At 45.8% G+C, this 28,000-nt stretch overlaps 1 protein-coding gene across 2 annotated transcripts; it reads right to left on the bottom strand.

Annotated features, from left to right (window-relative positions):
* dync1h1 (dynein, cytoplasmic 1, heavy chain 1) lies at positions 1-27,984 on the bottom strand. 2 transcript variants are annotated; one of them, XM_078089613.1, is made up of 78 exons: positions 26,474-27,984; positions 25,485-25,572; positions 25,127-25,300; positions 24,727-24,982; positions 24,421-24,607; positions 24,058-24,329; positions 23,702-23,929; positions 22,938-23,591; positions 22,401-22,823; positions 22,082-22,261; positions 21,797-21,946; positions 21,525-21,671; positions 21,236-21,376; positions 20,868-21,044; positions 20,527-20,637; positions 20,289-20,408; positions 19,954-20,193; positions 19,654-19,809; positions 19,430-19,543; positions 19,219-19,329; positions 18,919-19,128; positions 18,482-18,628; positions 18,210-18,376; positions 17,921-18,094; positions 17,410-17,764; positions 17,115-17,309; positions 16,743-17,025; positions 16,549-16,649; positions 16,239-16,398; positions 15,782-16,022; positions 15,464-15,647; positions 15,132-15,344; positions 14,734-14,972; positions 14,464-14,620; positions 14,137-14,361; positions 13,793-14,023; positions 13,558-13,698; positions 13,200-13,433; positions 12,859-13,065; positions 12,625-12,746; positions 12,341-12,506; positions 12,059-12,222; positions 11,792-11,921; positions 11,532-11,665; positions 11,211-11,325; positions 10,970-11,131; positions 10,624-10,838; positions 10,327-10,531; positions 10,066-10,239; positions 9,820-9,939; positions 9,571-9,691; positions 8,721-8,916; positions 8,234-8,351; positions 7,915-8,130; positions 7,597-7,809; positions 7,295-7,422; positions 7,025-7,178; positions 6,763-6,909; positions 6,431-6,581; positions 6,055-6,308; positions 5,788-5,922; positions 5,588-5,682; positions 5,300-5,474; positions 5,112-5,187; positions 4,833-4,993; positions 4,613-4,724; positions 4,452-4,512; positions 4,243-4,366; positions 3,991-4,104; positions 3,700-3,870; positions 3,371-3,588; positions 3,172-3,275; positions 2,086-2,294; positions 1,434-1,587; positions 1,130-1,272; positions 820-988; positions 556-680; positions 1-445 (listed from the first exon to the last, which is right to left on the bottom strand). In XM_078089613.1, the coding sequence occupies exons 1-78, from the start codon at positions 26,721-26,723 to the stop codon at positions 317-319; spliced, it is 13,923 nt and encodes a 4,640-aa protein (XP_077945739.1). In that variant the 5' UTR covers positions 26,724-27,984; the 3' UTR covers positions 1-316. The 2 variants fall into 2 exon arrangements, with proteins under 2 accessions (XP_077945739.1, XP_040056385.2); XM_040200451.2 differs by lacking the exon at positions 8,721-8,916 and adding an exon at positions 9,068-9,263.
* Between the last annotated feature and the right edge of the window lie 16 nt (positions 27,985-28,000).

Genomic DNA, 28,000 nt, shown 5'->3' on the forward strand with positions numbered 1-28,000 from the left:
TGCAGTTGATTTCATGTCAGTTTATTCAATCTAAAAACATACAGAATCCTTCATAAAAACATCTTTTACTTTCACCGTCTCCACATCTCGTTCCTTCCATTTACCATCTGACAACATCCTCTAAACCTTCTTTGATACTTTCCAAAACCGCTAAGAATGGCTACAACTCAATTTACTGCTCTGTAAATGTTAAACTACGTTTCAAATTGGAATGAAACAAGCTACAAACTACTGCTTAAATGGTTAATACACACTGCATGCAAGTGATTGTGTAGGTAAATTAGCAAGACTAGTCTGCTGGAATGAACAATTTCATCTACTCGGTGCAGAGGACAGCAACGCCACGCTCGTAGAAGCTATGTGGGTCTTCCTTGGTGGCGATGTCGAAGTCAACAGTGAAGATGAGGTCAGACCTGGTGAAGTTCAGGTACACGGGGAGAGTCACCTGCAAGGCCAAGAAAAAATAAATGTGATGAAACAGTCAATCATGACAAAAGCAGACGTCAACAGCTGTATAGGTTACTTGTTACAAATAGGCACGTGTCTTGTTCTTACCATGTGTCGGCTCTCAGCGTTGCTTTGCTTGATCCAGCGCAGCTGAGTGAGCGGCAGCTCAGTGGAGATCGAGGTGGACAGAGACAACTTGTTGTTGCCACAAACTGCTCCCTGCAGCGTCAGACCTGAGAGAAAGAAGTGAGCATGTTCCAAGTTACGACCCTTGAAACCAAGCACTTTTATTGGTGACAATCAACTGGATTTCCATCATCAAGAGTTGTGTGAGTATTTGAAATCGGTCGCTCGAAAGCGTCCTCGTCTAACCTTTGATGCCGAAGCTGCAGGCGTCCAGTGCGGCACCCTGAGCGGTGGTGACGTTGACCTCCAGACACAGCTCCTCCAGAGACCAGCTGTTGGCCTGGGCCACATACTGGCGTGTAGCGGTAATGTAAGCCTCTGGCACAAACAGGCTGCCGAGGCACACATGGATGTTCTGGAAAAGGAGAGAAAGAGAAAAAGAAAAATTCCAGTAGTGTGAGTGGCTACACCAAGAATGAAATCTGCTCAAGGAACCCAACATGCTATTTAGAACAAGATGTTTGACGCGGTACACGAACAGTTGACCAAAAAGTACCTTCAGTTCCTTCGCACCCCCACTGGCAGCACCCTGGGAGATCTGCTGCAGCTGTTTGATGCGCTCACTGAAGTCCGCCACCCACTGGATCACAGTCATGGCGGCTGGAACGGTGTACCGACACCAGCCGCGGGGGAGGATGCCTGGGAAGCAAGAAAAAGATACCAGTCATTCATCATATTATGATCTGTTTAATGACATCTTGTTAGTAAAAGACAAAAGATCTTTTTAAGTATGGCTGCTTTTCATATATTCATTCATCTAACTTAAACGAGTTAAAAATACACAAAGAGTAAGATTTCACCTTTGACAAGGTCGCTGATGAGTGTGCGCAGGTCGTTAGTTTGCTTCTTCTTGCCCTCGCAAACTTGCACCACGTCGGCTAGGTCCTGACGGACCTCCTGCAGCATCTTGCCGCCCATCTTCACCTCGCGCTCGAAGAACCGGAACAGTGGGTCCTGTTTGTGTTTTCAAATGGGGCATCGAATCAAATACCGAAGAGCGCAAGGAAGATATCTGGTGGCATTCAAAGTGTCATTTGATCACACAGGTTTCCTTTAAGTCATCAAACGGACTAGAATTTACGCCTCACGTCTGTACAACCGCCGCAAAACCGGTCATGTTTCAGTTCACATCCATGTCTGTCCAAAATGCCATCTAATCCTAACCCAAGTTTAGGTTTTGAGAGGTCCCAGTGACTTCAGATCACTTCATTCTAACAGAAGTATATTCTGGAGTCTAAGTGGACATTTTTGCCACATTTGCAGACGTTTCCTCAAGCAATTCCCTGGATATCACCAGAACGAGCCGGGCGGGAGGTGATTTTGTGTTTGAGAATGGACCGGACGGAAGGAAAAAAGGGCTGGTGGATGTTGTGCATCATCTTGTGCAGAAGACCACATTAATAGATCAGTATTCTGAAGTCTGCTTGCTCACCACCATTTCTCTGCCATTACCTTGATGTTCTCCACCGTGCGTTTGAGCGGATTGACCGTCTGGGGCATGAGCTGCAGCCAGTTGCAGGCCGTGGTGTGCAGGGTCCTCATCCAGGCCGGCTGGGCGTCGGATGCAGACGAAGTGCGCTCCTTTATCTCTGTCTCGTAGGCAAGGTCATCCTCATCCTCCAACGTCTGCATTTTCAGCATCTTACCCATCATGTCAGTGCCTGCGCAGCCGGGCGGAGGGAGTGAGTGGGGAGGGAGGTTGAAGACAAGGCCGTGGTTGGAGGTAGGGGAGAAGAAATTAATAGTGGAACAAAGTCACCGACCGCTTACCACGAGGGTTTTTTTTAAACGGTTGTGCCAGACAAACAAATAAAGACGATACTGGCAAAGACAAAAAACACATAAGGCTGCAAGCAATATTTCAATAAAATGTAACATTCAACAGAGTTTCCAAATGGTAAAATTAACCACATTCTTGACTGACGATCTGTAAGAACTGAAAATATTAAGGAGAATCTAAGGGGTAGGAATCAGGCAGAGCAAAGATGGGGAAGTGTGGCGGGTTGCCTAACAGGGAGATTCTTTGGCAGCTGGGATTGTGGAGGTTTGGAAAGGGTGTGGAAATAAAAACAAAGCGGGTAGGATTAAGGGAGAAGTGTTGCTTTGAATCTTAATCTGAGGGTAGGGTGAGGATCATATTTCAGCAAAGCGACATGATGGGTGTGAAATACAGCTGCTGGAGGGTGAGGACACCCCTTTCCTTCGGGCAGAGCACCTTTTAAAAAGGGTCAATGGCCTCAGCTGCTACAGCTATGATATATAAGACCGTACCACAGAAAACAAACCGGTCAAGTGAACCCATGAGAAGATGAGGAATTAGTAGAGGTAGTAATACATTATTTGCCGCTGCCGCCACAGCCCCACCCACACCCACACCCACACCTCGTGACCACTGGTTGATGCTGTCAAAACTAAATTAAAGACACTAGAATAGAGAGAGAGATGGTTAATGATCTGCCTGGTGAAAACGTGGAATCTGAATCAATCATTGAGAAACAAGGATCAGGATATGTTGCAGTCCAGTTACAGTTAGCGTACCCTGAGTAGTAAGCAACACCTTCTCTGCATTGCTAGGCAACCCGAGCCAAGATGGAGTCTGAGTGTCGGGAAGCATCTCTACCCAGTGCATGAACTCCTCCCGCCTGCAATGTAAAAAAAGAAAAGAAAAGATAGTCAAGAACACATAATTCTGTTCAAAATATAACAAAGCAATTTGAAGAGAAAAGCCAGAACTGACCGAATGCCGTCGGGCATTTTGATGTCCTTGTGTCCGTCGACCTTGAGAGCCAGCTTGAATTCACTGTCGAAGCTTCTCTTGGTAAAGATGCGATCCATGAAGGTGTTGAGCAGACGCTGGTCAAACTCATTGTCAATGCGGCCGCCATAGATGGATTGGGCCATCAGGGTTTTCAGCGCTGCCCAGGGGATCTTGTCTGGCGCGATGTTCTGACGACCCTGTGTGTGTGCGTGTGTGTGGGGCAGAGGTTGTCATATCTTTAACACGCTGTATAAAGTCAAGGTATCTATTTTGCTATTTAAAAAAATGTATGTAATTTGATCTCCAACCTTAGCAGTGTCGTCCAGCCAGGTGTCAATGGTGTCACAGGCAGAGCGGAGGTCAGACTCTCCAAACTCATATTTCTTGGACCAGCCCAGAGGGGCATAGCGCAAACGCTCCTGGATGACTGCATGGAACCAAGCCAGCAGGAAGTAGAGACGAGCACGCTCGTTGGGAGCCTGGAGAAACATGGGGGGGAGAAAAGTCATTAAGATGGCAACACCGAGGAGGACGTGTGCTATAAATCAACTTTTGGTGGAAAAGTGAGTTTGTGCATTGGTAGGTCCGGATTTAGTGACCTTGCACATGCGAGCCACGGGGATGCTGCTGAAGGTTCTGAGCATGTTGGCCTTGACACCAGGAGGAGGCTCAAACACAAAGATACGACCGGCACGAAGTAGATTCACTGGAACCTGGCGGAAATATTACATTAATGAGATTTTAGGGAATGAAAGAATTGAGAGAAAAAGATCTCTGGAGCTAGAAGTGATCATTTTAAAGTCATTATAAAGACTAACATGCTAACATGTTTTATAAGTGATGTGGTTTACCTTGGGGTTGATCTCCATGGTAAGGAAGAGCCTGAAGCTGGCATGAGGCTGCATGGAATGCAGCTTCTTCTCCAGCTGCATCAGCCATCCGGGGGCCAAGTGGACATTCTCCAACATCACCCACCTGCGGGACAAAAACAGTCAGGATACACACACACACATACACATATCAAAACAAAGTGTACACACAGGAAATACACAATGCCCACCTTCCAGACTTGACAGCAGTGTTGATATCTCTGTCTGCCTTATTGAAGCCCTCAGCCGAACCTGTGGACAGAGGAAGAGTACAAACGTTTAACAATAATATCCTAACTAAACTTTAGACTTGAGGATCTTATTTGTGTGTTCAAACGTATTCCTTCCTTACCGATAGAGATGGAGGTAATTGGTTTGTTCTCCTCAGCAGCTAGATCTCGGACCAGGCCGCTGGCATCGTAACCTGGTACGGAACACATTAGCACAGGAGTGCTGGGCTTCACCTGCAGACACAAGAGAATTTTTTTTTTAAATCAGCCACGGATTCAACAAACGCTGACAGTGGCAGACGCCCGTGGAGACAAAAAGATTAAAGCAATATTAGTTACTACCTCGCTATCGACGATATTGGCCAAGTCGAGCGGCTGCTCGATGATGTTCATGAAGGTCTCGCCCAGCACCTTCGAGACAAAAATGTGTGACATAGCCAGCAGACGGTCGGGGCGGAAGGCCTGAATGAGCAACAGCTGGTGCACAGCCTGGCCGATGGGTGCTGAATGTAGTGAACAGGGAAAAGCAGAATGTAAACATTTTAATTCAATAATTACGTATCCACTTGATATAAATGTATCGCATCTCATGCAAAACATGACCAGGCTATATACACTCACTGGACTGCTTCTCCTCCGACCACAGATAAGGAACAGCCAGATCTGGAGTGTTGCTCTCGATCCACATGAAGAATTGCTGAAGTAACACAGAAAGCAATAAGGATCACTGAGGCAGAATGTGTTGAGAAGAAAGTTATTTAGATGCTTGTGAATACATGTGCACATGCAGTATCTGTTGAATTGCTCACCTCATCGGCCTGAACCTTGTCCACCAAGTCGCTGAAGGCCGGCAGGCGGCTGAGGCGGACCATGGCCTCACTCTGTTCGGTGGTGAGACCCTTCACTTTGGGCAGCGTCATGCCGGTGAGAACAATCTCCTTTCCACGAAGGAAATGCTGGAACTCTACATCATACGAAGGCTCACTGGAAAGAGATGGATAAACAAACAGTTAAAATTTGTGTTTAATATTACGGAGAAAACTTGCTCTGTGTGATACTGCTGCTAGTTGTACATTGGTGCAACAGAGGCATCTTACCTGGTAATGCCTTTGATGCTGATCTTAGCCAGAAGCATGGCAAAAGTGATGTGGTCGTGGTGCAGCATTCCTCTGGCTGTTCTGTTGAATACCACCTTAAGTAAAAAAAATAAATTAAAAAAAAGCAAAAAAACAAATTAGCAAATTATGTCCATTAGAAAAATAATATGCAGGAAAAAGTCTTGTTTCCACAAACAAACCTGGAATAGGTCCTTAGTGATCACATCGAGTCTCTGTGTATGATCAGTGATGCCCTTCAGGTTGGGATTCTCATACAGCACCGTGTGGTAGGTATCCAGGAAGAAGTGAAGGGAGTACTGGTACAGGAAGTGCATCTGGAGCAAGACAAAAAAGATGATAAATGGCTGTTTGGCACACATACAAGTATTAGGAAGCATTTAGAGATTAGAGATTTAGAGATTAAAAAAAAAGAAAAAAAAAAGGGTTTGAGTCGGTCTGACGTGTACCTGGTTGAGAGACTCCATGGTGAAGTAGATGCTGCTGCATGCAGAGGACAGCGACAGGTACTGCTGTGACACCGCCTCCACTTCTGCCATGACGATATCAGTTTCCTCCACCTTCCTGGTTACCTCAGCTGCCTCTTTCTTCAAATTCTCCAGTGTGGTGATGATGGTGTCGTCATCAAGGATGCGACCTTTAACCTCATTGAGGGCCTGCAGCAGGGATTTTTCCAGCTGACGCAGACGCAGTTGGAACTCCCCTGCAAGTGACAAGAAAGTTGTTTATTGGCTTTATCATTTCGACCCTTCATCTCACATCCCCGTCAGTGCTCATCTGCATCATCCACAGCTGTTCCATTGCGTCGTCACACGTCTGCCTCACCCTGCAGTTTGAGGAGGTCGGAGCGTTTCTCATCCACATCAGGTCTCTCAGCCTTTAAGACCTCGTTGAGACACTGGCTCTGAAGGCTGCTGCGTGTCACAGTGAAGTTGACAAATGTAACACGCGAACACAAGTCTGGTGGGAACTCAACCTGCAAACACAAGAAACACCAAAAAACAAGGATGAACTCCCTCTTAACGCTGTTTTCACAGGGCTCCATTTGACAAAAGCATTCTTTCTTCATTATACTTAGTTAAGGGATTTATACATATTAACATATATTAATCTTGTGTAATGTGAATAGTTAAAACTTAAGTGATGAATCTACACACCGTGGGGTCTCGTGTGGAAAGGAAGATGACAAAGGAAGGTGACAGATCGATGTCCTGGTCCCCCAGGGTGATGAGGACACGTCCTCCGGTCCTGCGCACCTCTCTGTTCAGCACCGGGTTTAGGATGGGGTCGTAACTCTCTACATCCTTTCAAAGGGAAGAAAATAACAATGCATTCAAGTAAATAAGGTAAAACCTAGATGAATTCATAGGCCTTGCACACTGACAACTAAAATATTAGCCCTGAAGTAGCCGTTCATACCTGGACCAACAATGGGTTTCCAAAACGCAAGGCACTCTCCAGGTTCTTCCTGAAGGCATCGTCCAGGAAACTGGTTCTGGTGATTTTGCGTTCTTTGTACTCATTCATTATGAACTCTGTTGCTTGGCCTGATGGATCAATAATTAGCGGGTACCTGTACAGGGGAATGGTATAAAATAGACAAAGTGAGGCAAAGTGAAATCATACTTAATGTTGCAGAATGCTCACTATTCTCCACAGTAATAAAACCTAGAACAGAAGGATACTGACCTGTTGAACCTCTTGAGCATGATGGCGTTCTCAGTGCAGAGGTCATCAGCTGGCAGGGAGTTTGCTTGCCAGCGGAGTCGCTCATCAGCGTTGGACAGATACTCAGTTCTGGCAATGTCAGTACGGAACTGAGGGAGAGGATTAATCCATTAACATCTCAGGTATGAAACACATGTGTTTGCCTTGAGTCTATCCGCCTCTATAATCATGACAGCTTTTGGACATGCATGACCAATAGGTTGATGGGATTAGCTGTATAGTCGAGGTCTAAGTTCCCACACACATATTGGTAATGTGAATACCTGAATGTTGGCCTGCTGTAGGTGGTGTGACCAGGTAGTGAACAGGTTCTGCCTCATCTGTTGTTCAAAGTAGCCAGCATAGGAAATGAAAGCGGCAGAGAGCAGACAGTCTCCAGCGATGGTGGACATCTGGTTCTTGAAGGTCTCACTGGTCTTCTCCCAGCGGTCCCTTTCAGCAGACAGACTCTTCAGCAGCGCCGTGCTACGATTCACCTGGGAGGACGCAGCGCAAGTTAAAAAAAAATAGCCGGCTTAGATGCTCCGGTATGAACTGAATAAGAGCGAGAGAGAGAGGAGGAGGGGGGAGGGGGGCTGTACCTTGGCCTCGACAGCAGCCAGGTCAGCTTTGATGGCCTGGGCCTCGGATATGAGGACGGCATACTCTTCCTTGTAGCGAGCGATGCTGGCCTCCAGGTCTCTGATCATCTGCTCCACCGATTCTGCCTTTGTCTTGTTGTCGGTGGCGTCATCCTCGAGCTTCTGCAGTTCATTGCGCAGAGGCTCCACGCGCTTCAGCATGTCGGCATAATTGAGCTAGTGGGGAGGCACAACATGGTATACGTTTAAAAAACTGAGTACACTTTAAAAAATAAATTAAAAAAAGTCTTCCTTTTAATACGACTTAGGCGTTCCTTACCTGAGCAATGGCCCATTTCACCATAGGTCCACAGGCCAGAGACGCGCGGTTGACTTGGTCATAGTTGTAGCTTGGGTTGGACATGTAGTTCTTCTTCATCTTCTCACGGATGGAGTCGCTGGATAAAGTGTGAGCCGTCCAACAAGTTAGAATATAGCAGAACTTTACACCGTTGAATACTTCAATGTGGAACGATGATTGTGGATCACAGGAAATGCCCAATGCCCCACCATTGCCCAGAATGATTTCGGTTTTGTTAGGGGTTGAGAAGGGTTATAACTTCTACCATCTTCACTGGGAGAAGTGCAAAATCATGACCTCAACCACTAAAACAAGGATAGTTATCGTTTTAACCATCAGCTCATTTTCTGATTCAGCAAAATCAATGGATGTGAAACCAAATCAAATTCTGATTCACTAGATTAATATACTGATTGAAGTAATTTGAGCTTCCATTAAAGACTAGACAGACATCTGACACCAGTACCTCATTTCCTCAGAGGAAAAGTTGACTATGCTGCTGATGAAATTGTCCTTGATAATAACTTGTCTTATTTTTTTCCAGTCATTGGTCTCCTCGCCCAGCATAAGGCAGATAGACTCCAGGGCCAGCTTGACTGCAGCTGGGGGATTGGTCATAGCCCGCACTTCTACTAGGTGATGCCGCTTAATAGAACTCACAGCTATGTTTTGAAAGATATAGGCAGTAAAGGGGAGGGGAAAGAGGAGCACAGAGGGCAAACGAAACAGATGAAGGGGTTGAGAAGTAAGAGGGAGACACAGAGGGAGAGAGCTTTAGTGAACAACTGCAGAATAAATTCTTTATCATTTCACCTGATCTCTTCAGCTTCAAAGTTAACAATAGTGGGGATGAAGTTCTCCCTCATGATAATGGAACGGATCTGCTTCCAGTCAGTCGTGCTCTCTCCCAGGAGCAGGCAGATGGACTCAAGGGCGAGCTTCACGGCTGCAGGGGGATTGGCCATGGAACGCACCTCCACCAGGTGCTGCTTCTTAATGGACTTAACAGCTATCAACATCAGGTGAACAAGGATGTGGATTATGACAAGGAAGGGGCAGTGATGGAGGTAAAGACGAAGTTCGTATTTGATAACACTATTTCAAGTGTTCATGACGTCTGGTAGCGCATGCAGAGAATGTCATTTTTCAAAATAAAATATATTCAGAAAAAAAAGTCAATGAAAACAAAAGCTATTTATATAGTTCCACCGGTATGAAAATCATACAACAATCCATTTTTAGAGCAGGAGACGTTGTACTGTGACAACACATAAAATGCACTATTAAGACAGCTTTGACTAAATATACAACTGTACCATTCTGAGCCTCAATAACCGCAGGCTCCACTTGGTCCAAGTCCTCTTTGACACTCAGTTGTTTGTCCTTGATCACCTCCTGCTGCTTGTACACAGCCTCCTGGATCTCCTGGCTCATCACCTGGAATCACAATAATAACAGAACAGTTTAGTTTGACTCAATCTCATGAGCAAGGCGACATTAACAACGGTGTAAATTAGTCGCAAAAGGATAAACTCAGTTTTTTTTCTGCAGGATTTTTATTTTACCTTTTTCTTCTCCGCCTCCTGCTGGTCTTTGACCATCTTCTTCAGCTTGTCGTTGGCAGCGGCGTTCTTTGCCTCCAACTCTTGGCTCTTAATTCTCAGATCACGACGAAGCTCCTCCACCTTGATATGGAGGCACACGCACAAGCAGGGGAATGAGGAGCAGTTGACCAGCATTTACAAATGTCATTCTGTGAGACCCAATGCTTCTCAGGTTTTAAAAAAACAAAATAAATTCAGTTACTTCACCTGATCTACAGTCTCCTTGATCTTGCGGAGACCGACGTTGAGATGCATCTGCTGCTCCTCCAACTCGCTGCGCTTCTCGTTGAACAGGTTGGCATACTGGTTGATGAAGTCCAGGTAGTGGCGGGGAGTGATGGCCATTGTGTGACCACCCCGCTTAGCCAGACGGTTGTTAGCCTGTGTAAACAACATTAACGGCAGCGTATGAAGTATACCAGGCAATCCCCTCACTCACCACAAATGCAAACATGAGATCATTCCTACCTGGTGAAGAGTCTGGTGTACAAACACACAGCCGTTGACAATTGCCTCGCGGTGAGATGGTGTCTGGGGCAGTTTGTCGTAGACGGCGGGCATGTAGTCTGGCACCTTGTAGTTTGGTTTCTCCAGATCCATCTTGCTGGTGAACTCCTTACCGACCTGATAAAGGGCTTCAGTAGACCAGTCTCCGAACCAGTTCAGCACACACCTAATTCAAAGAAAGGCATTCAGCGATCTTGTAATTTTAACATTGTAGTGTTCGATACATTCACAGGTGGTGTTCAGCATGGGTCTTTGTACCTGTTGAAGAGGGCAGGCGATGTGGCAGCTCTGTCCTTCAGGCCCTCTGACGAAGGGTTCATGGTGAAAACCACATGGAGGTTCCTGATGACCTGGCTGGTGAACCATTTATACAGCTCCTCGTGAGTGTCCAGCATCAGGCCCTCTTTCTGGGCTCCCTCCTTACACTGAGTCATCAAGGTGGCATACTCATCTCCCTCGAACAGACCAGGAACCTTAAAAAAAACAATCGGGAAAATTAATCAGGAACTAAAAGAAAATGTGTGCACAAGAAAACTTGATATTTTATCTTGGAAATGTAAGGCAGTGTTGACAGCGATCATTTGGCAGCAAGGTGTGACTGTACCTCTCCATTGGCGAGCAGTGTGTTCATTCTCTCAAGGAAACCAGAATCCAACACGTTGGACTCATCCATGATGAAGGCAATCTTCTCATTCTTGCAACCTGAGCGACGCAGCACTGTACGAAGGTCTTCATCAAAGTCCTCCCCAGTGTATTTCCTGTGTACCTGAAAACGCAAATGTAATTTAATACAGACATGATGATATTTGGCGCCGTATCAATACAATGGCCTTTGTGGTACCGACCTTGATCTGGTAAACGCTAAGTCCGTTCATCCAAGCTACGAAGCGAGACAGTGTCGTTTTTCCTGCTCCACTTACACCGATCAACAGGAGATGGCCCTGAGGCTGACGGAAGATTCTGGAGGAGGAATTAAAATCAACTTAACGCCTGATCAGGGCTGTTGAAATTAGCCCCCCAAAAATGTATTTTGCCTATTACTTCCACAAGAGTAATTCTGGCCATGATTATCTAGGTACGTAGAAAATGTTTTTGGTCACTTCAACACAATTATCTCAGGTCGGTATATTTCTGAATCAATACTAGATGAGAAGACTGTTACTAACCGGTCAATCCTGAGGACGTGGTCCAGCACCTCGTTGAAGAGCACCAGAGGGACGTCCAGCTCCTCTTCATAGAAGACCTTCAGACGGGCCTTAACATAGTCCCTCAGCTCCTCCTGCTCCACTGGGATGTAGTCCTGCATCCACAAATATTGACTCAGAATGGAAATCTAATATCTAAAGACTTGCGGTCAGTTCTCTAAATTTCCCCAGCATTACCAAAGCAGGAATATCACAGCAGAGTCACGCGGTTAATGGTTTACCTTGGAGAGCCAGTTGCTGTAGAGGATAGGCCTGTTGAGAGCCTTCTCTTTTTCAATGTTGGGGAAGTGTTTGAGAGCAACCACGTCAATGTTATCATCTGTCCACCTTCGCTCTTCATCATCAACCAGCCTGAGGAAAAAGGTTTAAGATGTGCCACATTATCTCCAAGAACAGCAAATAATAATTTTGATATCAAATGTACTGCGATTACTTTTACACACTATCAGAACTTCTTATTCGTCAGCATCTTAGAAACCTGGACTCACCTGTCTTGGAAGAGACGGAGAGCTTCGTGGGCCCAGATGCGGATGAGCCCCTCCACCGGCAGAGTTTCAAGAGGCCGCAGGGCCTCGAAGATGCCCCTCACCCAGCGGGTCATCTCTCTGGGGGAGTAGATGTAGTGAGGTTGGGTGTCCTGGGTGAATCGCTCCTGTTAGGGAAAAAAAAAAGGATAGAATAAAGATATGCAAACGTCTATAAAATGTTTTTAAAAAAAGTTTATGACACCAAGTATTTCTTATACTTTACATTTAGTGATCTCGGTTTACCTGAGACATGGTGTAGAATTCAACCATAGCAGCAGTAAGAGGCTCGGCATAGGTACGCAGAGAGGGGATGAGGCGCAGCATGGCGCGGTTGAAGGTACCATAAATTTGGGTTAGAGAAGCTGGGCCTGGATAGTCCACATACACCACAGGAACATGGCGCAGGAACCTAAACAGCAAATTACCAGTGTTAGGGCTTTTCATATGAAGGAAATGCTCCAATTTTATAGTTTTTCTCTGTCAATTGTGGCATCAATTATATTGTTGTTTCATTCTGATTACTGCACCGGTGTGTGAGAGGCTTTCTGCCAGGATCAGTGGGAGGGTTACAGGCTCCAACAAACTGGATCCTTTCCAATTTGACCCAAGTCTGGTCTGAAGTGCGGTAGAAACCGCCATGTTCCACCATCTGCAAAGAAAAAAAAAAAACACAGGGGAGCCTTCAATATACAAGAAGGGACACCAAATAGTATTTGGCAAACGGGAAACTCAAATTGCAGTTTGTAAACAATGAATCATACCTGTCTGATGAAAGAGATGACTCTCTGTGTGCCATACTTGTCCATGTCTGGAAGATTGATCTCATCACAGAACAGCACCAGCCACTTGCCCAGCTGGACAGGAGAGAGGACCACACCGTTGGGGGTACGACGGTACTCACAGTAGTGATCAAAGGTCTTCAGCAGCAGCTCTGGGGTGGTGGCACTGGAGAAGTTCAGACCCACAACCTGGCAGAGAGCAGCAACAATAAGTAAACATTCTAACACTTAATATCCAATATTCTTACATTTCATTATTTTGTTTGTGTACATTTTTTAATTTACAGTTAAACTGATTTTAACCATATTTAATTATAATTCACCTCCATATCAGGCAAGGCTCTGAGGGCGCTGAACAGAGTCATAGTCTTTCCAGAGCCGGGAGGTCCACACAGCACCAGCGGTTTGTGCTCTGCCAGCCACGTGTACAGCAGAGCCTCATGGCGAACTGTGTCCAGAGTGGGAACCACAACATCAGGGGATGCCACTTTGTGCGTCTCGACCTCGATCTGGGGCACCTTTCCTTGCCAGGACTGCCATTCTCCAGAGATGCACACCTGCACAAAACAAATACTATTCATTAGGCTTTCTGAAATTACAAGACTGCTGTGGTTTTAGTTTGCGTTCAGTTACTCGCTGGCACAAAGAATCCAACATTTGTATTAGAGTAAGAGGCTTTACCTCATAGTCAATGATGGGGACATTGGGAGCCGAGGGGAGTGGAACAGTGGTGATGCGACGGATGTATTCTCCAAGCTCAGCCCTCATCTTCAGTCGTCCGTCACCAGAGAAGGACCACAGCACGGCGTAGATCAGATACCTCTGTGTAAAGAGAATGCAACAAAATGCATCAGCGCCGCTTTGTCCAGTGATTAGACATGTATTCTTCCTTAATTTATACGGAGAGCAGAATGACCTGCATGTATCTCTCCAACTGTTCAATTGGCATGGGGAAGTCAGGGTGATTGTTGTTGTAGAGCGCCACATTTCGGCAGGCCTGGTGCAGCATTGAGAACAGGGAACTCAAACAGCGCAGGCGGGTGAAGTCCATGATGTGCTCCATCTTTGAGGCGTGCTCCAAGGCCTTAATCACCAGACCTGTGGAGGTGAAGTAAGGCTGCAGGATGGCTGCAGAATCCCGTTGAATCTAGAGTTGAATGCGCAACAGGACACAATTAGCCAGGTCACGAAATACTCTTCTTGAATCAACTGCTGCAATTTCCCTTTAAGAGGTCATATTTTGAGAAAACACTTGCTTACCTGCAACATCGGTGATGCAGTCTCATCCTCGTCTTCTGTGCCCTTTCTCTGGCGCAGAGCTTCATCCTCTCCCTCGTCCAATGGGATGCTGCGAATGCGAGCCAGGAAGTGGTTGAAGATCATGTCGGTGCTGAGGACATCCTCACTGAACCAGACCATACCACAGCGAGACACAGTGGCCAGGGTGGCATACTTCAGGTTCTGTACTTCAAACATGACACGCACCTGAAGAGAGGGAAAGATTCCATGTCAATAAAAGGAGGCTTTGACAAGTTTAGAGTTTAGTTTATTATAAAAAGAAAAATGTTGAAAGATCCGTGCTCTTACATTTGGTGGCAAGCTGAGACGCTCTCCATTGGGCAAAGTGAGCAGCTTGTTGTCATCCAGGACTGAATTTAAATTTTCAACCCACTCAGGGTCAACATCACCATCGAAGATGATCCACTGACGCTTTTGTAGTTCACCTCGGACATTGTCGATGATTCTGAAATTAAAAGGAAAAAATATTGTACCAGTTATTTATTTATCTATTTGGCAAGATAAAGTTTAACCGAGTAAATCTAAACCCTGTGAAAAGAAATGTGTTACAGAACTCACTTTCTGAGGATGTGTGTGAACAAGCCATCGGTCCATTCACGAGTGTTGGGGTCTAGGGTTCCATACAGGTGGTCCTTGCTGATGGCCTTGGGGTCAATAATGTGGGCTATGCCCTCGACTCCCTCCAGCCTCTCTAGGGCCTTGAGAAGCACCCTCCATGCCATGGACTTCCCACTACCGGAGGGTCCCACCATCATCAAACCGTGGTTGATCTGTGTGATCTGGAACAGCTGGAGGACCTGTTAGGGGATGAACAATAGTTGCCGAAAACTACCAACTATGCAAGCCCCTTGAATACGGTGCTGTCATGTAGGCATCCAAACGTAGCCATGTTTGGGACTTGCGTCTCCAGGAAATGTGCACGGCACATTTCGCTAAACATGTTGACTTTTACACACCTTCTCCACCCACATGCTGCCCACATCGTCACCATCTCCATAGGTGAGGTACATCTCCGCACACACTTTCTTCAGCTCCTCCCTCAAAGCAGTCATCTCTCCGCGCATGTACTGGACTCCAGGGAAGACGTCGGACAGCAGGCTGAACAGGAGAGGGATGTCTTCCGCCACCAGCTTGGGAACCATGGTCTCGCACACACTCTGGATCAGGATCTACAGTAACAAGACAGAGTGAGTGGAAAAAAAACTGTTTGAGGAGCATCAATTTCTGGCTGGAAATTATCCACATAATAAATAAAAAAAAATAAACTACAGAAACGTAATATTTATACCTCCTGTTCGGGAAGGTTCTCCGCAATTTCATTCTCATCAACGACCTCTCCACGCTCCAGCTTCTCCCTTTTGATCTTCTGGATGCGCTCACGCTTGACATTTCCAGCACTGATCAGCACACTCTTGAGAGCTCGGAGACCGAAATCGTAGTGACTCTGAGACGACAGCTGCTCATCACACAGCCTGAAAAAAAATACCTCATTTATATAGCAACATTCAAAACAAAGTTAAAACAATTAGGATGCAACTACAGATAATAGGATGAACCTCTAGAGAACGTTCTCATTCTATGGTAGTTTTTCTGAAACAGTACATACTTGAAGAAGGGTACAATCTTCTTGGCGAGGATCTCTGCCGTGCGGAAACCTTGAGAGTAGAGCATGACCTGCGCGATGAGCTGGCGGTCGGGCTTGGTCATGGCCAAGCTGCGGAACAGCTTCTTCAGGTTGTCAGGCAGGTTGGATCGGCCAGCATAGCCAGGGTTCATGGTGATGAAGATGGCCATGTCTGGACTCACCTTCACCTGCTTATTTAATAGTTCTGTGGTGACAGGCACACCTGAGGGGAGACAGAAATGTACACATTTACAATGTGGTGACAACCTACTTTGTGCTCCATACAGTATATGAATGTTGTTAATTTGAGTCTGAAGAAAGCAGGTTTATTGTATCCTCTTGCTGGTGGTACAAAATGTAATCTGGACAGTTTTTAAAAGGAGTTCACTCATTTCCTCTCACAAAAGGACACCAGAATTCCCAAATATGTCATACATACTCCTGTCTCTGTTGGGGTTGATGTGCTCTCTCAAGGCAACCTGGATGTACTGGACTTGCTGGGAGACAGCAGAAAGCATTCTCTCCTCCAGACGATTGAACTCGTCGAAGCAGCCCCATGCGCCCACCTGGCACAGACCCACAAAGATTCGACCCATGGCCTAAAAAAGTTGAGAGAATATTATAAATAGCAAAATCCTTACAAACACAACATGCAAATGGTTCAGTGAAATCTCAATGTTTGTAGTTGTCGTCTTGTCGAATGTGTATTTAAAAAAAGCCCAAGACTAAAGATTAAGTCAGTTATGCACCTGGAAGTCAAATGTCTCATCACAGTTGAAGACGAGGACAAAGCGACCCAGCTGGTGACCAAGAGCTTTCACTGACTCGGTCTTTCCTGTGCCAGCCGGACCTAGACGGAGGACAAACACAATCAAGTTGATTCTATTTCTATATCTTAAATATATATATAGCTCCATTACAGTACAAAAGAAATCTTCTGTACCAAATGGTGACCCTCCGAGACGGGCCTCCAGAGCCTGGGTCATGGTGAGATAGCAGCGATCTGTGAGAGGGGTCTGGACGAGCTTGTCCTGGACCCCCAAGTACTCAAAGCCATAGTTGAACTTGGCATTGGCCATCTGAATAGACAGCTGTTGGAGGACATCCGTCTGCTTGGGGTCAAAATAGAAGCGCATCTGGCTGAGCCACTCAAAGGACTTGGGGTTGTCAATCTTGTTCTTGATCAGAGTCCTAGTGACGTCACGTTGGTGCACCAGCTCTGTAATCTGGGAAAGTGCAGAAAAGGGATTTCAGACACAGTTTTCATTTGACAATATTCTTTTGAAAAAGGCTATTGAAGAAAATGGGCTCTAACCAGGTGCTCAAGTTTCCTCCTGCGGAGCGGCGGCTGCTCCATTAGTACGGTGTCAGCCAACACGTTGAGGGTGGCCTGCACATTGGAGAGCACTACCTGCATGAGTTCAATGTCCCCACCACCAGAGATACTGGTCAAGGCAAACTCAATGTTCTCAGACCAGGCAATCTGAGTGGACAGGACCACCAGCTGGGCCTGTGAAGAGAGGAAACCGAGAAATTACATTAACAAATAACTTTAATTCCATTATCTTGAATAACTTACTGTGTGTAGAAGAAACGCTCTCACTACCAACCTGGTAACTATCGATCCACTTGATATACTGGCTCAGGTCGATGGCTGTGCCCTTGTTGAAGGATGTGACCTCGGTGACGGACTCCGCTAACAGCTTGGCCAGAGTCACCCTCATCTCCTTCTCCACCAGGGTTAGCCACTCATTGATCTTGGGGTGGTCGGTGATGGAGACTGGTGTTTTGTAGAGGATCTCCTCACCCTCACGGGAAGAGATTCCCAGCACCACGGTGCTGTCTTCGTTGAGCAGGATGCTGGAAACACCAGCAAACATCTTCTTGAAGTGCTTTTGCAGTTTGGCCACATTCTTGCTGTTGCCGATGATTTCCAGAAGGTCCTCGTCTCCAACAAAGTAGAACCTGAAAAACAGATGCGAGATAGATCAATTAAGGGGGGTTAATAAGTCAGTGTGAATGAATTAAAGTGATTCCAAATAATTTACATTACAGTGAACGTCTTTGTGTTGATAATGCACATGGACGACAACGCAGTTCCTTCATCTTCCATTATTTTACCTTGGGAATGATGATCTCTCCCTCTCCAGGTATTCTCCGAGAGCTTTCTGGATTTTTCCCAGAAGGTCAGCCAGCCGCTCCAGTGACCTCTGCACACCCTGAATGTTCAGCACATCCATCACTAGAGGAGACTTTGTGACCTTCTTCATCAGTGCCAAGAACTCCGTGCTGATGCTGCGAGGGGAATACACATAGTAGTCAATTCAAGCTTACATATGTAATTACATTTACAAATATAGTATTTTTTTGTAGTTTTTTTTATTTATTTATGTAAAAGTACTTGACATACCTCTGGAATCTTTGGGTTTCTACAGGGAGCAGATGTTTAATGTCAGCACTGCCGGTGAAGATGCCTTCCAGATAGACCCAGCGACGCTGGACGTCAATCCATACGTCGAACAGAGCCATGATGCGGTTCAGCTTGTCCTCCCAGCTCAGGGCATCTTCTTCAAACACCTGGGAGGAAAAAAGTAGAACGGCATTATGTTGATGCAGTTTGAAAAAGTACCAATTTGTTCAAATCTTGAGGTCTAAATGTAGGAGTAAAGTAATTCTGTTTACCTTGTAGTATGGAGACAACTTCATGGCAGACACACTGTTGATATGTTCTTTGACCTTGTTGAAGAGGTCATCCCAGCCTCTTATCAAACGACACTTGTTCTGGTAGTTCACCAGGTCGAGCTCGTAAGAGTTCCACACCTCACGGATCTGAGGACCAAAACGCACAAAGTCATTATGAGAAGAACTACAAACCAGACTCATTTATAATACTAGATCAAAAAAAATTAAATAAAAAAGCCTATCAACTGCCATATGAGCATCACATGTCATTACACACACACACACACACACACACACACACACACACACACACACACACACACACACACACACACACACACACACACACACACACACACACACACACACACACACACACACACACACACACACACACACACACACACACACACACATCTTCAGGACCCTCTTTTTACCTGTTTGAGGAACTCCTCCAAAGCCATTTCTCCTTGAGCTACCAGGAGAACGTCCTTCACCACCATCTCATTCTTCTGAAGATCCACGTCCCAGATGTGTCCCAGGGTCAGCTCGGACGGGACCCAGTTCACATGCAGACGCTTCATCAGCTGCTTCCAGTGGCGGTCCTTCAGAGCCTCAGATTTCAGCTCAATCACCAACATGTTCACCTGCAGAGAAAAGGAATAAGTAGAAAATGTAGCAACTTCTTTTTCACAAGTCAAATTGTGTGCTTAGTGGAAGGAAAATATCCGCCTGACCTTCAAGTATCCTTTAAGCAGCCTCTGGACAAACTCGTAGGAAGCGTACTGTCTCAGCCTTGCTTGGAAGTTCTTCAACTGGTTCAACAGACCATCCAGACTCTGACGAAGCTACACAACACCAACAACAGAATAGTTATGTTCTAATAATTTCGCAAATAAATAATAACCAGAGATTCCATGATGTGAACCATAACTGTGGATTTGTTACCTTACGGGGCTGCACAGATACCCAAGGCTGCTCTTTCATCTGGTCGATCTGCTCCCAGACCTTAGACAGCTCAGACCAAACCTCCTTAAGGTCATGCAGCTCCTCTAGTGCCACCTACAAGTTGCCACAAAGAAAAACAAGTCAAACCAAAATAGATGGGTGCCTGTCACTTTGTCTTTGGTTGGTGTTTTCCGGTGCTTTAATAGGAATGTTTGTTGCCGTACCTGCACCCTCTCTTCACTGCCGCTGAGCAGGCCCGTATCAGTGAGCTCCAGGGCTTCTTTGGCCCGGGCACACTTCTCCCTCTCCACCTTCAGACGGCCAAAGTTTCCCTCGTAGATTGTCAGAGACTGGAGAGCCTCTTCTGGACGCAGGTTACCCTGGGGAAACACGTCATCAAAAAATAATTGATATGAAAAAATTAGTTTTGTCACAACAGCTGCGATTTATACGTAAAAGCACAAAACAGGGTTGACTGCATTTTAAATAGTATTTAAAATATAATAAGATTTGATATCCCTTACAGCAACTGGTTTGGTCTTCTCCCAGTCATTGAGCAAGTCAGTAGTGCGGTTTTCCACAGCTTTGTCCTCCTGGACAATCTTCAGCTGCAGGTTGGCCACCTGCTGCTGGATAGCAGTGTCCTTGCGCTTCATGATGTCACTGAAGGCACCCCATTCCCCTTCAATGTTGTCAATGTAGAGCCAAGAGGGAGGGAACTGGAATCTCTGCTTCTCCAGTAAGCGCTGCCCATTACGGAACAACTACAAATAAAAGCAGATAGAATCTGATTAGAAGACAGAACTGTATTTCTTGGTGAAAGCAGTGGTACAAAACAGTACACTTTTGGAGTACTTACGTCCACATTTTTCTCAAACTGTTTAATCTTGCGCTTCAGGGTCTGGACATAGGTTATGAAGTTGACAGCATCGGAGGTGCTTGCTGTGTCCACAGAATGTTGCTCCAGTTCTTGACGGGACTTTTTGGGGGAACAGAAACGATAAAATGGTGATGAGAAAAACCTAAATCTACAGAGTAATCCTCCGATCAGTGTCTCCTCAGAAAACTATACATTTTATATTGCCAATTCATATTACCTTGGAGATCTGGGAATGGAAGTCCTGCATGTTCTGGCCAAGCATCTGACCAAACTTGCTGAGCACCTCTTTGTGCCAGGAGTCGTACTTCAAGTTCACCTTGGACTGAACCTGGTGGCAGGCACAAAAGAAGATTTACTAAAAAGTCCATTAAGATTAAAAGAACACTAATGAAACAAATCTGTACAAATAAGGAGGCTGGATATAAAGATAATTGTGCTCATCTCAAAATGTAATTTAAAACACGTGTTTAAAATGTTATTTTTTTTAGACTAATGTAACAGACTTCATATTTTGCAAAGAAATTGTTTCACAAGAAATTATATTAAAATGATTATTACCTTGCCATAGTCGATGACCACAGGTCCAAACTCTTTCCGCGTCTCTGCGTTGTCAAAGGTTCCACGTGCTTTGCGGATCTGGACCAGCAAGGCCTGCCACTTGGTGAGGTCTTCACCCAGACGATTGTAAATGTTCTCAGCTTGCATGTCCCACAAGCACTGGTACTGCAGCCACACCTGGACAGAGGGGGAAAAGAGAAAAAGAATAATCAAACTAATTATGCACATTTATGATATTAAAGATAACGAAAAGCTGAACGACAAACAGTTATTTAGCATTTCCTTTCTTTAAAGTTGTTCGTCTAACAAAGCAGCCACCTTCTAGAAGTAAATCTTGAGTATAACAACACCCTGTAAAGGTATCTTACCTTGACATACTGCTCCACCTCATTGACAATATCTTCAACTGCATTGTAGGCCTCCTCCAAGGCTGCAGGGCCATCTGGCATCCTGGTCAGGGCATTTCTGTAGAACTTCTCCTCCTCTGACAGCTCGTAGTGGACTCCCACCTGGTGGGGAAGCACAAGGGCAATAAGACTCATGTCCCGCCATCATAGTTGGTAGATAATTAGTTCAAAGTTTACATATCGCAGACAATCCTGCATGCATTCATACCATTGCTAAGCCCTACATGTCAAACCATATAGACATCTCTACCTGGTATCTCTGGCTCTGAATCCTGGGAAGAGAAAGGATGACCATCTTCCATGCAAACATCTCCTGGTAGAGCTTGTAGCGGCAGTCTTCAATCGGTGGGTTCAGGTAGATCACCTGGTTAGTAATCCTCAGCTCGTGGACAACATTCTGAGAAAAAAAATAAAAAAGGTTTGTTATGATAGAGAGCAGTTTTCAGGAATGCAAGGTCTTCAAAGATTTGAAAAAGAATACAAGGCATAATGCAACAAAGTTACCACAGTCACATAGGGTACCTTGATCTTGGGATCCCCTCCTGGTTTGTGGCTCAATTGTGGCGCCTCTGTGTCCATATCTACATCGGCTTTGTCCTCTATCTGGCCACGGAGCACCTGTGTCCAGGCCTTGAGGCCAGCCTGCAGACGAACTCCCAGGATACGTTCAATCTATGACAAGAAAATGTGTAATTTGTTTAAAAACAATAGAGACCAACCACATGTGAAAAGAAGACTCAAAACAGTCCCAATCCAACACAATTAACGAATAATCCAATAATCCTTGATTTGCTTTGTGGTGCCAACCTCAATGTCAAGCTTGTTGACCCAGATGGGCAGGTTGGAATAGGAGTGGAGATTGAGGTCGTCCACAGCCTTCTGGACTCTGTTGAGGATGTCAGAGAAGGTCCTGTTCTCAAACATGCAAGTCTCTAAAGAGCGGACCTCAAGATCAATTTTCTCCTCAATCAGTAAGAGGTCGTCAACCTGAAAACAGACCACCAGGAAAAAAAAATAACATTAGGAGGAGTATTAGGGAGAATTATAAAATTACATTTGATCTCATTCTAAAAATGTCACAGGGAAAGTGAACTTATTTACACAACCATTTAATAGTGACACTGACCTTCTCCTGGAAGTTGAAGACTGTCTCAGCCAGCCTCTGAACATAAGGATCCAGCTTGTAGGATTCCCAGACCAGGGTGATGCCTTCAGTAACAAGAGCCTGAACCTCTTTCTTAAGCCCAGCCACCAACAGGGAGATGGAGATCCTCTCCTCCACCTTCTCACAAGTGCGCTCATAGGTGCGCACGCTCTCAATCAAAGAGATGGCAAATGGGTACAGCTGGTTAGCTTGGTGGGCTTTGTTGACGATGGCCAAAGGAACACGGAAGCTCAACCACTTGAGGTTGCGGACCTCTTTGGACAAGGTGATGATCTCGGGGAGGAAGTTGACTTTGAGCTTGAGCATGTTGCCTGTGCGCCCACGAGCACGGGTGCTCTCAATTGTGAAGATTCGGCCGGACACACCAAGGTTGCGCTGCTGCACCTGATGCACAAGAGAGGAGAGACATGTATTTAAAAACAAGAAAGTTGTTGACAACCAATGAAAAAACAAAAACAAAGGGCAACACTATATTAATGTCTAAGATAAGCTTCATACCTTGCGAGCCCAGTCATCAAATATCTCTTGAGTATTGAGCTTTGCCCTGAAGCTATCTCCATCCTGCTTTAGCTTCAGCCCTTCCACATGGTTCTCCCAGCCTTTTCCCAGCACATCCTCGACTCTCTTCATATACGCCGTCAGCTGGCGGTCGATCTGCTTGGCCCAGATGATGGAGCCAGACACGGGCGGCAGGTCTCGGACGTGGCTCATCTTACAGGCCTGGCTCTGAGGGTACTGCACTTTGAACTTGTCATGCAGTGACTCGATGTCGTCTTTCACGCGCTGGATGAGCTGCGTCTGGTACTCCCGGATGGCACCGCGGATGTGGGGACGCACAAAGAGAGCGTTGAAGCGGGAGAAGATGCGGAACATCTCGTTGGCGTTCTTGGCGGTACCCAGCTGATCACGCAGGCGGGCGGTGATTCGGGTCTCAACGCGGTCGATGCGCTCATCGTAGCGCTTCATGGCGGCTTCCCAGGCTTCCATGCCTTCCTTAGACACATCCAGACCATCGACCTCTTTGACATTCTCATAAGCCAGGTTGACTTCCTCGATAGCGTTGGCATCGGCAGCATCGAAGAGAACTCCGGCTACCTTCAGGTCTTGAGGCTCCACTGTCTCTCCAGGGGCATGTTGTGGCACGGCAGAAACCTGGGGGGTAAAAGGGTTCTTAATAAACTGTGGGACAACAACAGCTATTGTGGGGGGGGAGGGGGGGGTTAGTCAAAGGGTGGCCATTCCATGTTTGGATTTTGTTTTACCTGAGGCCTCAGCACACGGACAATGACGGCCCTCAACTGCTCATGCTGCCTTCGGAAGCGTCTCATGTGATCCAGCCGTGATTGGAGCTTCCTGTGAGCTGGGCTCAGACGCCACACCATCTTCAGGTTCTCCTCTCGCTTTCTCTTCACGATGTCTCTGAGAAGAACCTGCAGCTTCTCATACTCATCCTCCCAGGTCTGGAACACCTCGAAGCATGCAACCATCACCTGTAGGCAGAAGTTGAAAATACTTTTAGAAAGAAAGACAGTTTTAAGTAGCTAAAGTAAGACTGTTTTTTTTTGAGGGAGGGTAGAGAACAGGTTTTAGTTTATGCTGGAGACCCAGACACACCAACCTTTTCAAATTCCTCATAGGCGACATGCATGAGCTTTCTGGTGCCCAACACTTTGAGGAGCTGGGAGCTCAAGTCCCTGGAGATGGCCTCCACTAGACGTAGGGCTCTCTGGATAGGGTACTTGGTGTTCCTTATCTTTTTCAAGTGAGTGAAAATGGCCATGAGGGCCTGGCGGATCTTATCGAGCTCTGACGCAGAGAGCAGGTCATTGAGAGGGAAGTCCTTCATCAGAGGGTTGTAGTCATTGACCGTTTCCACAGCCTGCTTCAGACCTGTGAGAAGCAGAGAAAGGACAAGCAATGAATCACATTGTAATGAATTACTGCCAGTAATGAAAAATGCTTTGGACTGGTTGTCACTGACCGGTGTCAGTGTCAAAACTGACAGTAGCATGGAAACGTTTTCCGTGTTTGAGGATATCCAGAGTCAGCAGAACTTCTGGGCTCTCTCTCTTCTCCTGGATCCTGTTGAGAGCTCTCTCCAGATTCAGCCAGAAACTGATCTCTTGCAAGGCTGTGCCGGAAGCTGGGTCACGGTCGAGCTTTGTCACCTGATTACAGGGTGGGTGGAGGAGAACAATAAACCCAGTTGCAAGTTTAATGGGAAATGCTTTTTTCATATACCTGTTATGACATGACATTTGAGATAGAAACACAGGAAGCCTCTTACCTTCTGGATCTCCCTGATCCACCGATTGACTCCAGATTGCAGCTGGTTCAGGAAGGTTGGGTCCTCCACTTTGTCGCCAAAGTCGGTGACTTTGGGCTTCTCCCCGCGCTCATAGAACTGCTTGGCAATGTTTGTGATGATGGGGTGGATGAGCAGGCTGATCTCAGGAATCTCAATGTTCTGCTGCAAGTGAAGAAGGCCCATCTCCAGCTCAGCAATCTTTTTCTCCACGGAGGGAGCCATCTTATCACCATCTCTGGAGAGGTAGGACAGAGGTGATAGTGCAGATTAATTTTCCATCAATGTAACATTATTCCTCCATGCTAAGTTCATGATTCAGGTCACTAGATGCTGGTCTCTTTTTTTAAAATCAAATTACAAGACACATTTTGAAGATTACCTGTCTGCCTTGCCCGACTCACGGATGTAGGACTTGAAGAAAGGAGCAACGGCATTGCTGATGAAAGAGTGGAGCGTCTCATAGGGAGAATCTTCACTCAAAGTCAGCACTCGAACTTGGGTTGAAATGGGCTTGTCTGCATCAATGACAATTGCCCTCTTGATGAATGCCAAGCTGCAGGGGGGGGGCATCAGTTAGAAATCACTCAAGTGGACGCTGAATGCTTTGCAGCACTTTCCTAAAGTACATTTTATGACAAGTTCAATAAAAATAAAATCTTTATTTAGTCAAATGGACATATGGAAGTAGGGCCTCATACTGCAAGGCCCTACTTCAGTGCATAAGATGCCTTGCCTACCTGTTGGACTTCATCCCATAGTGTATGTCAGTGCTGATGTTATAAGTGATGCATTCCTTCTCCTCTTCTCCCTCGTCACCAACATCCTCTGAGGGAAGAACAAATAAAAGTCTTATCTGAAGAGAAGTAAGAAACCCTTTGAAATATTGCTTGCACTGATCGTCGTGACCAAATCATCAATATAAAAAAAATATATTGAAAAAAAGTTATTTGCAACAGTCAATCAAATGGTTTACGGGCAGGGGGAGGGTGATGTAATGGTATGGGAAACACTGCAGCAAGCAGTAAGAATTGATGGCTACAATAGGATGACGGTGCAATCTGATATCCTCACACCCATCTAGCCATGTTCTCGCCCTTCAAGTGATGTCATAGCCTGTGGGAAAAAATACTTCACCCTCTGCCATGCAGCATTGGTATTCTTAGTGCAAGAAAAAGGATTGACAAGAAAACCCTAACTCAGACTCAATAGCTGGGCATGTGCAGTAGCAAGAGATCACAGTTTGGCACTCAACATTAGGGGGCAGGCGGCTCTGCTGCTCAGGATTAATTTGCCTGGAGGAAACTCAAGATGCTGTGTTCATCTACACAAGCTGGTTCACATGATGAAACCCGAGATGACTTGCAGTTGTTAAAGGGTTTCGTTATCTCCGAATTCGAAATGGTTTCGGTGCTTGTTCTTTCTAAGCAGGGCTTATGTTGTCATTATTGGAACGGAGTCAGTCATAGGACAACAATTATAATGTGGGCTTGTACATAACCTACATTTCAATATCAAAAGGCAACGCTAACGTGCGGCCATGCTACACCAGGATGTAACAAAATACACGCATTAACAATAAGCCAACACCTTATCACACCTTACAAATCATTAACACGACGTTAGCTTAACGGCTAACCCAGCTGTAATGACAGTTGACATTATCAACTAGCGTTAGTCCTTTTATTCAGATCGGCGAGACGCCGGGTTAGTGTAACGTCGTCGTTACCTTTGAGTGTGCTTCTCTCGACTAGGATGGTGTGAACTTGCGGATCGGCCAGAAACTTCTTCATCTGCTCCACGGCGCTCTTCTCCTCCAGGGCGGTTTCCAAAGCGGCCGGGGCCTCGCCGCCATCTTCCAGAAGCAGCGGTACCAATTTTCTCATATGCTTCTGCAGCACCGAGGTATCGGCGACCGTCTGAACGGCCGACACTTCCATGGTGCCGGAGTTCTCCTCCGTCCCTCCACCGTCGGACATGGTTTGAAGCGGTCAACGACGGCCGGTGGCGGCGTGAAAGTGAACAAAAGAACCGATGCTGACGTTGAGTAGCTGGCTACGACAACAGAGCTGGTCAAACGCTGACTGCTGCTGTCAGAAAGCCGCACCCGGGAAGTTTATCTGCGCAATGGATTGTGGTATTTGTGGTCCACGGGTTTGATATTTCACTGGAATATAGAAGCTACAAACTACAATACCCACAATGCAGTCGAACGAATCAATTCCTTTATTTTTCCTTTGACGTTGTGTGTATGCCATTGCAGCGTACGCATACACTGATTTTGACTGGTCTCACTTTGCTCTCCACATACATCCATAGGTTTACAAAAAACAGAAAAATTAAAACTAATAATACAAGGACAACAACAAAAAGTAGAATAGTTAAGCATAAAGTAGAAACATGTTGACACGACTGTACATTATAAATATATATCCCTACGTTATGTTTATATATGAACATAATGATGATGGTGTAGAATATAGTGCAAATGGAGGTGCAGTATGTCTAATTAATTATTCAGCGAAAAGAAGAAGCTGTTACTGTGTCTGGTGGTCTTAGCGTACAGTGCTCCGTAGCGCCCACCAGAGGGGAGGAGATATAACAGACAGCTATCTGCCATTCTTGTCCAACTCTAGGGTCGAGGGCAGGCTGAAGGTAATTGTTCTTTCTGCAGACCTATGATTTGTTGTAGTTTGTTCCTGTCCTGTTTAGTGGCCAATCCAAACCACCACCAGCTCCTGAAGAAGGTTTTACTTCTTCAGATCACACCAGAGGACCAGCTATTCAACCCGTCCTGAACTGATTTTTCCCAGCCTCAGGAGGTTCGTGATGCACTGCAGTGAGACAGAAGAGTTTGTGTTCTTGTATGGCATGATCATGTGGGACTGAAGTCCACAAACAGAACCAATGAACATACCCCTGGGGAGTCGGGGCGTTGCAGTTTGTCTGTAAATCTCTTTTATGGTTTAATGTAAAATACTGCCACAACTTTTTAAAGATGGACTCAAAGGCCTCATTGATACAGCAGACATCCGCACTGAGTATTTCCTATATGTGCTCTTGATGAGTGTACAATTAATTGGCGTAATTGGCCCTTTGTCATAATGGGTGTGTTTATGTTGCAGATGGGATTAGAAGGACTTATTTTCCTTCTAGTGTTTATGATTATTATTTTTATCGGTCCGTGTACATTTAGATTGTCTGAAGAAAAAAACATGGCATTTCCGTTTTGTTCGATTAAACTGTAAAACAGACT

This window comes from Gasterosteus aculeatus, chromosome 15, assembly GCF_964276395.1.
Source record: "Gasterosteus aculeatus chromosome 15, fGasAcu3.hap1.1, whole genome shotgun sequence".
Classification (NCBI taxonomy): domain Eukaryota; kingdom Metazoa; phylum Chordata; class Actinopteri; order Perciformes; family Gasterosteidae; genus Gasterosteus; species Gasterosteus aculeatus.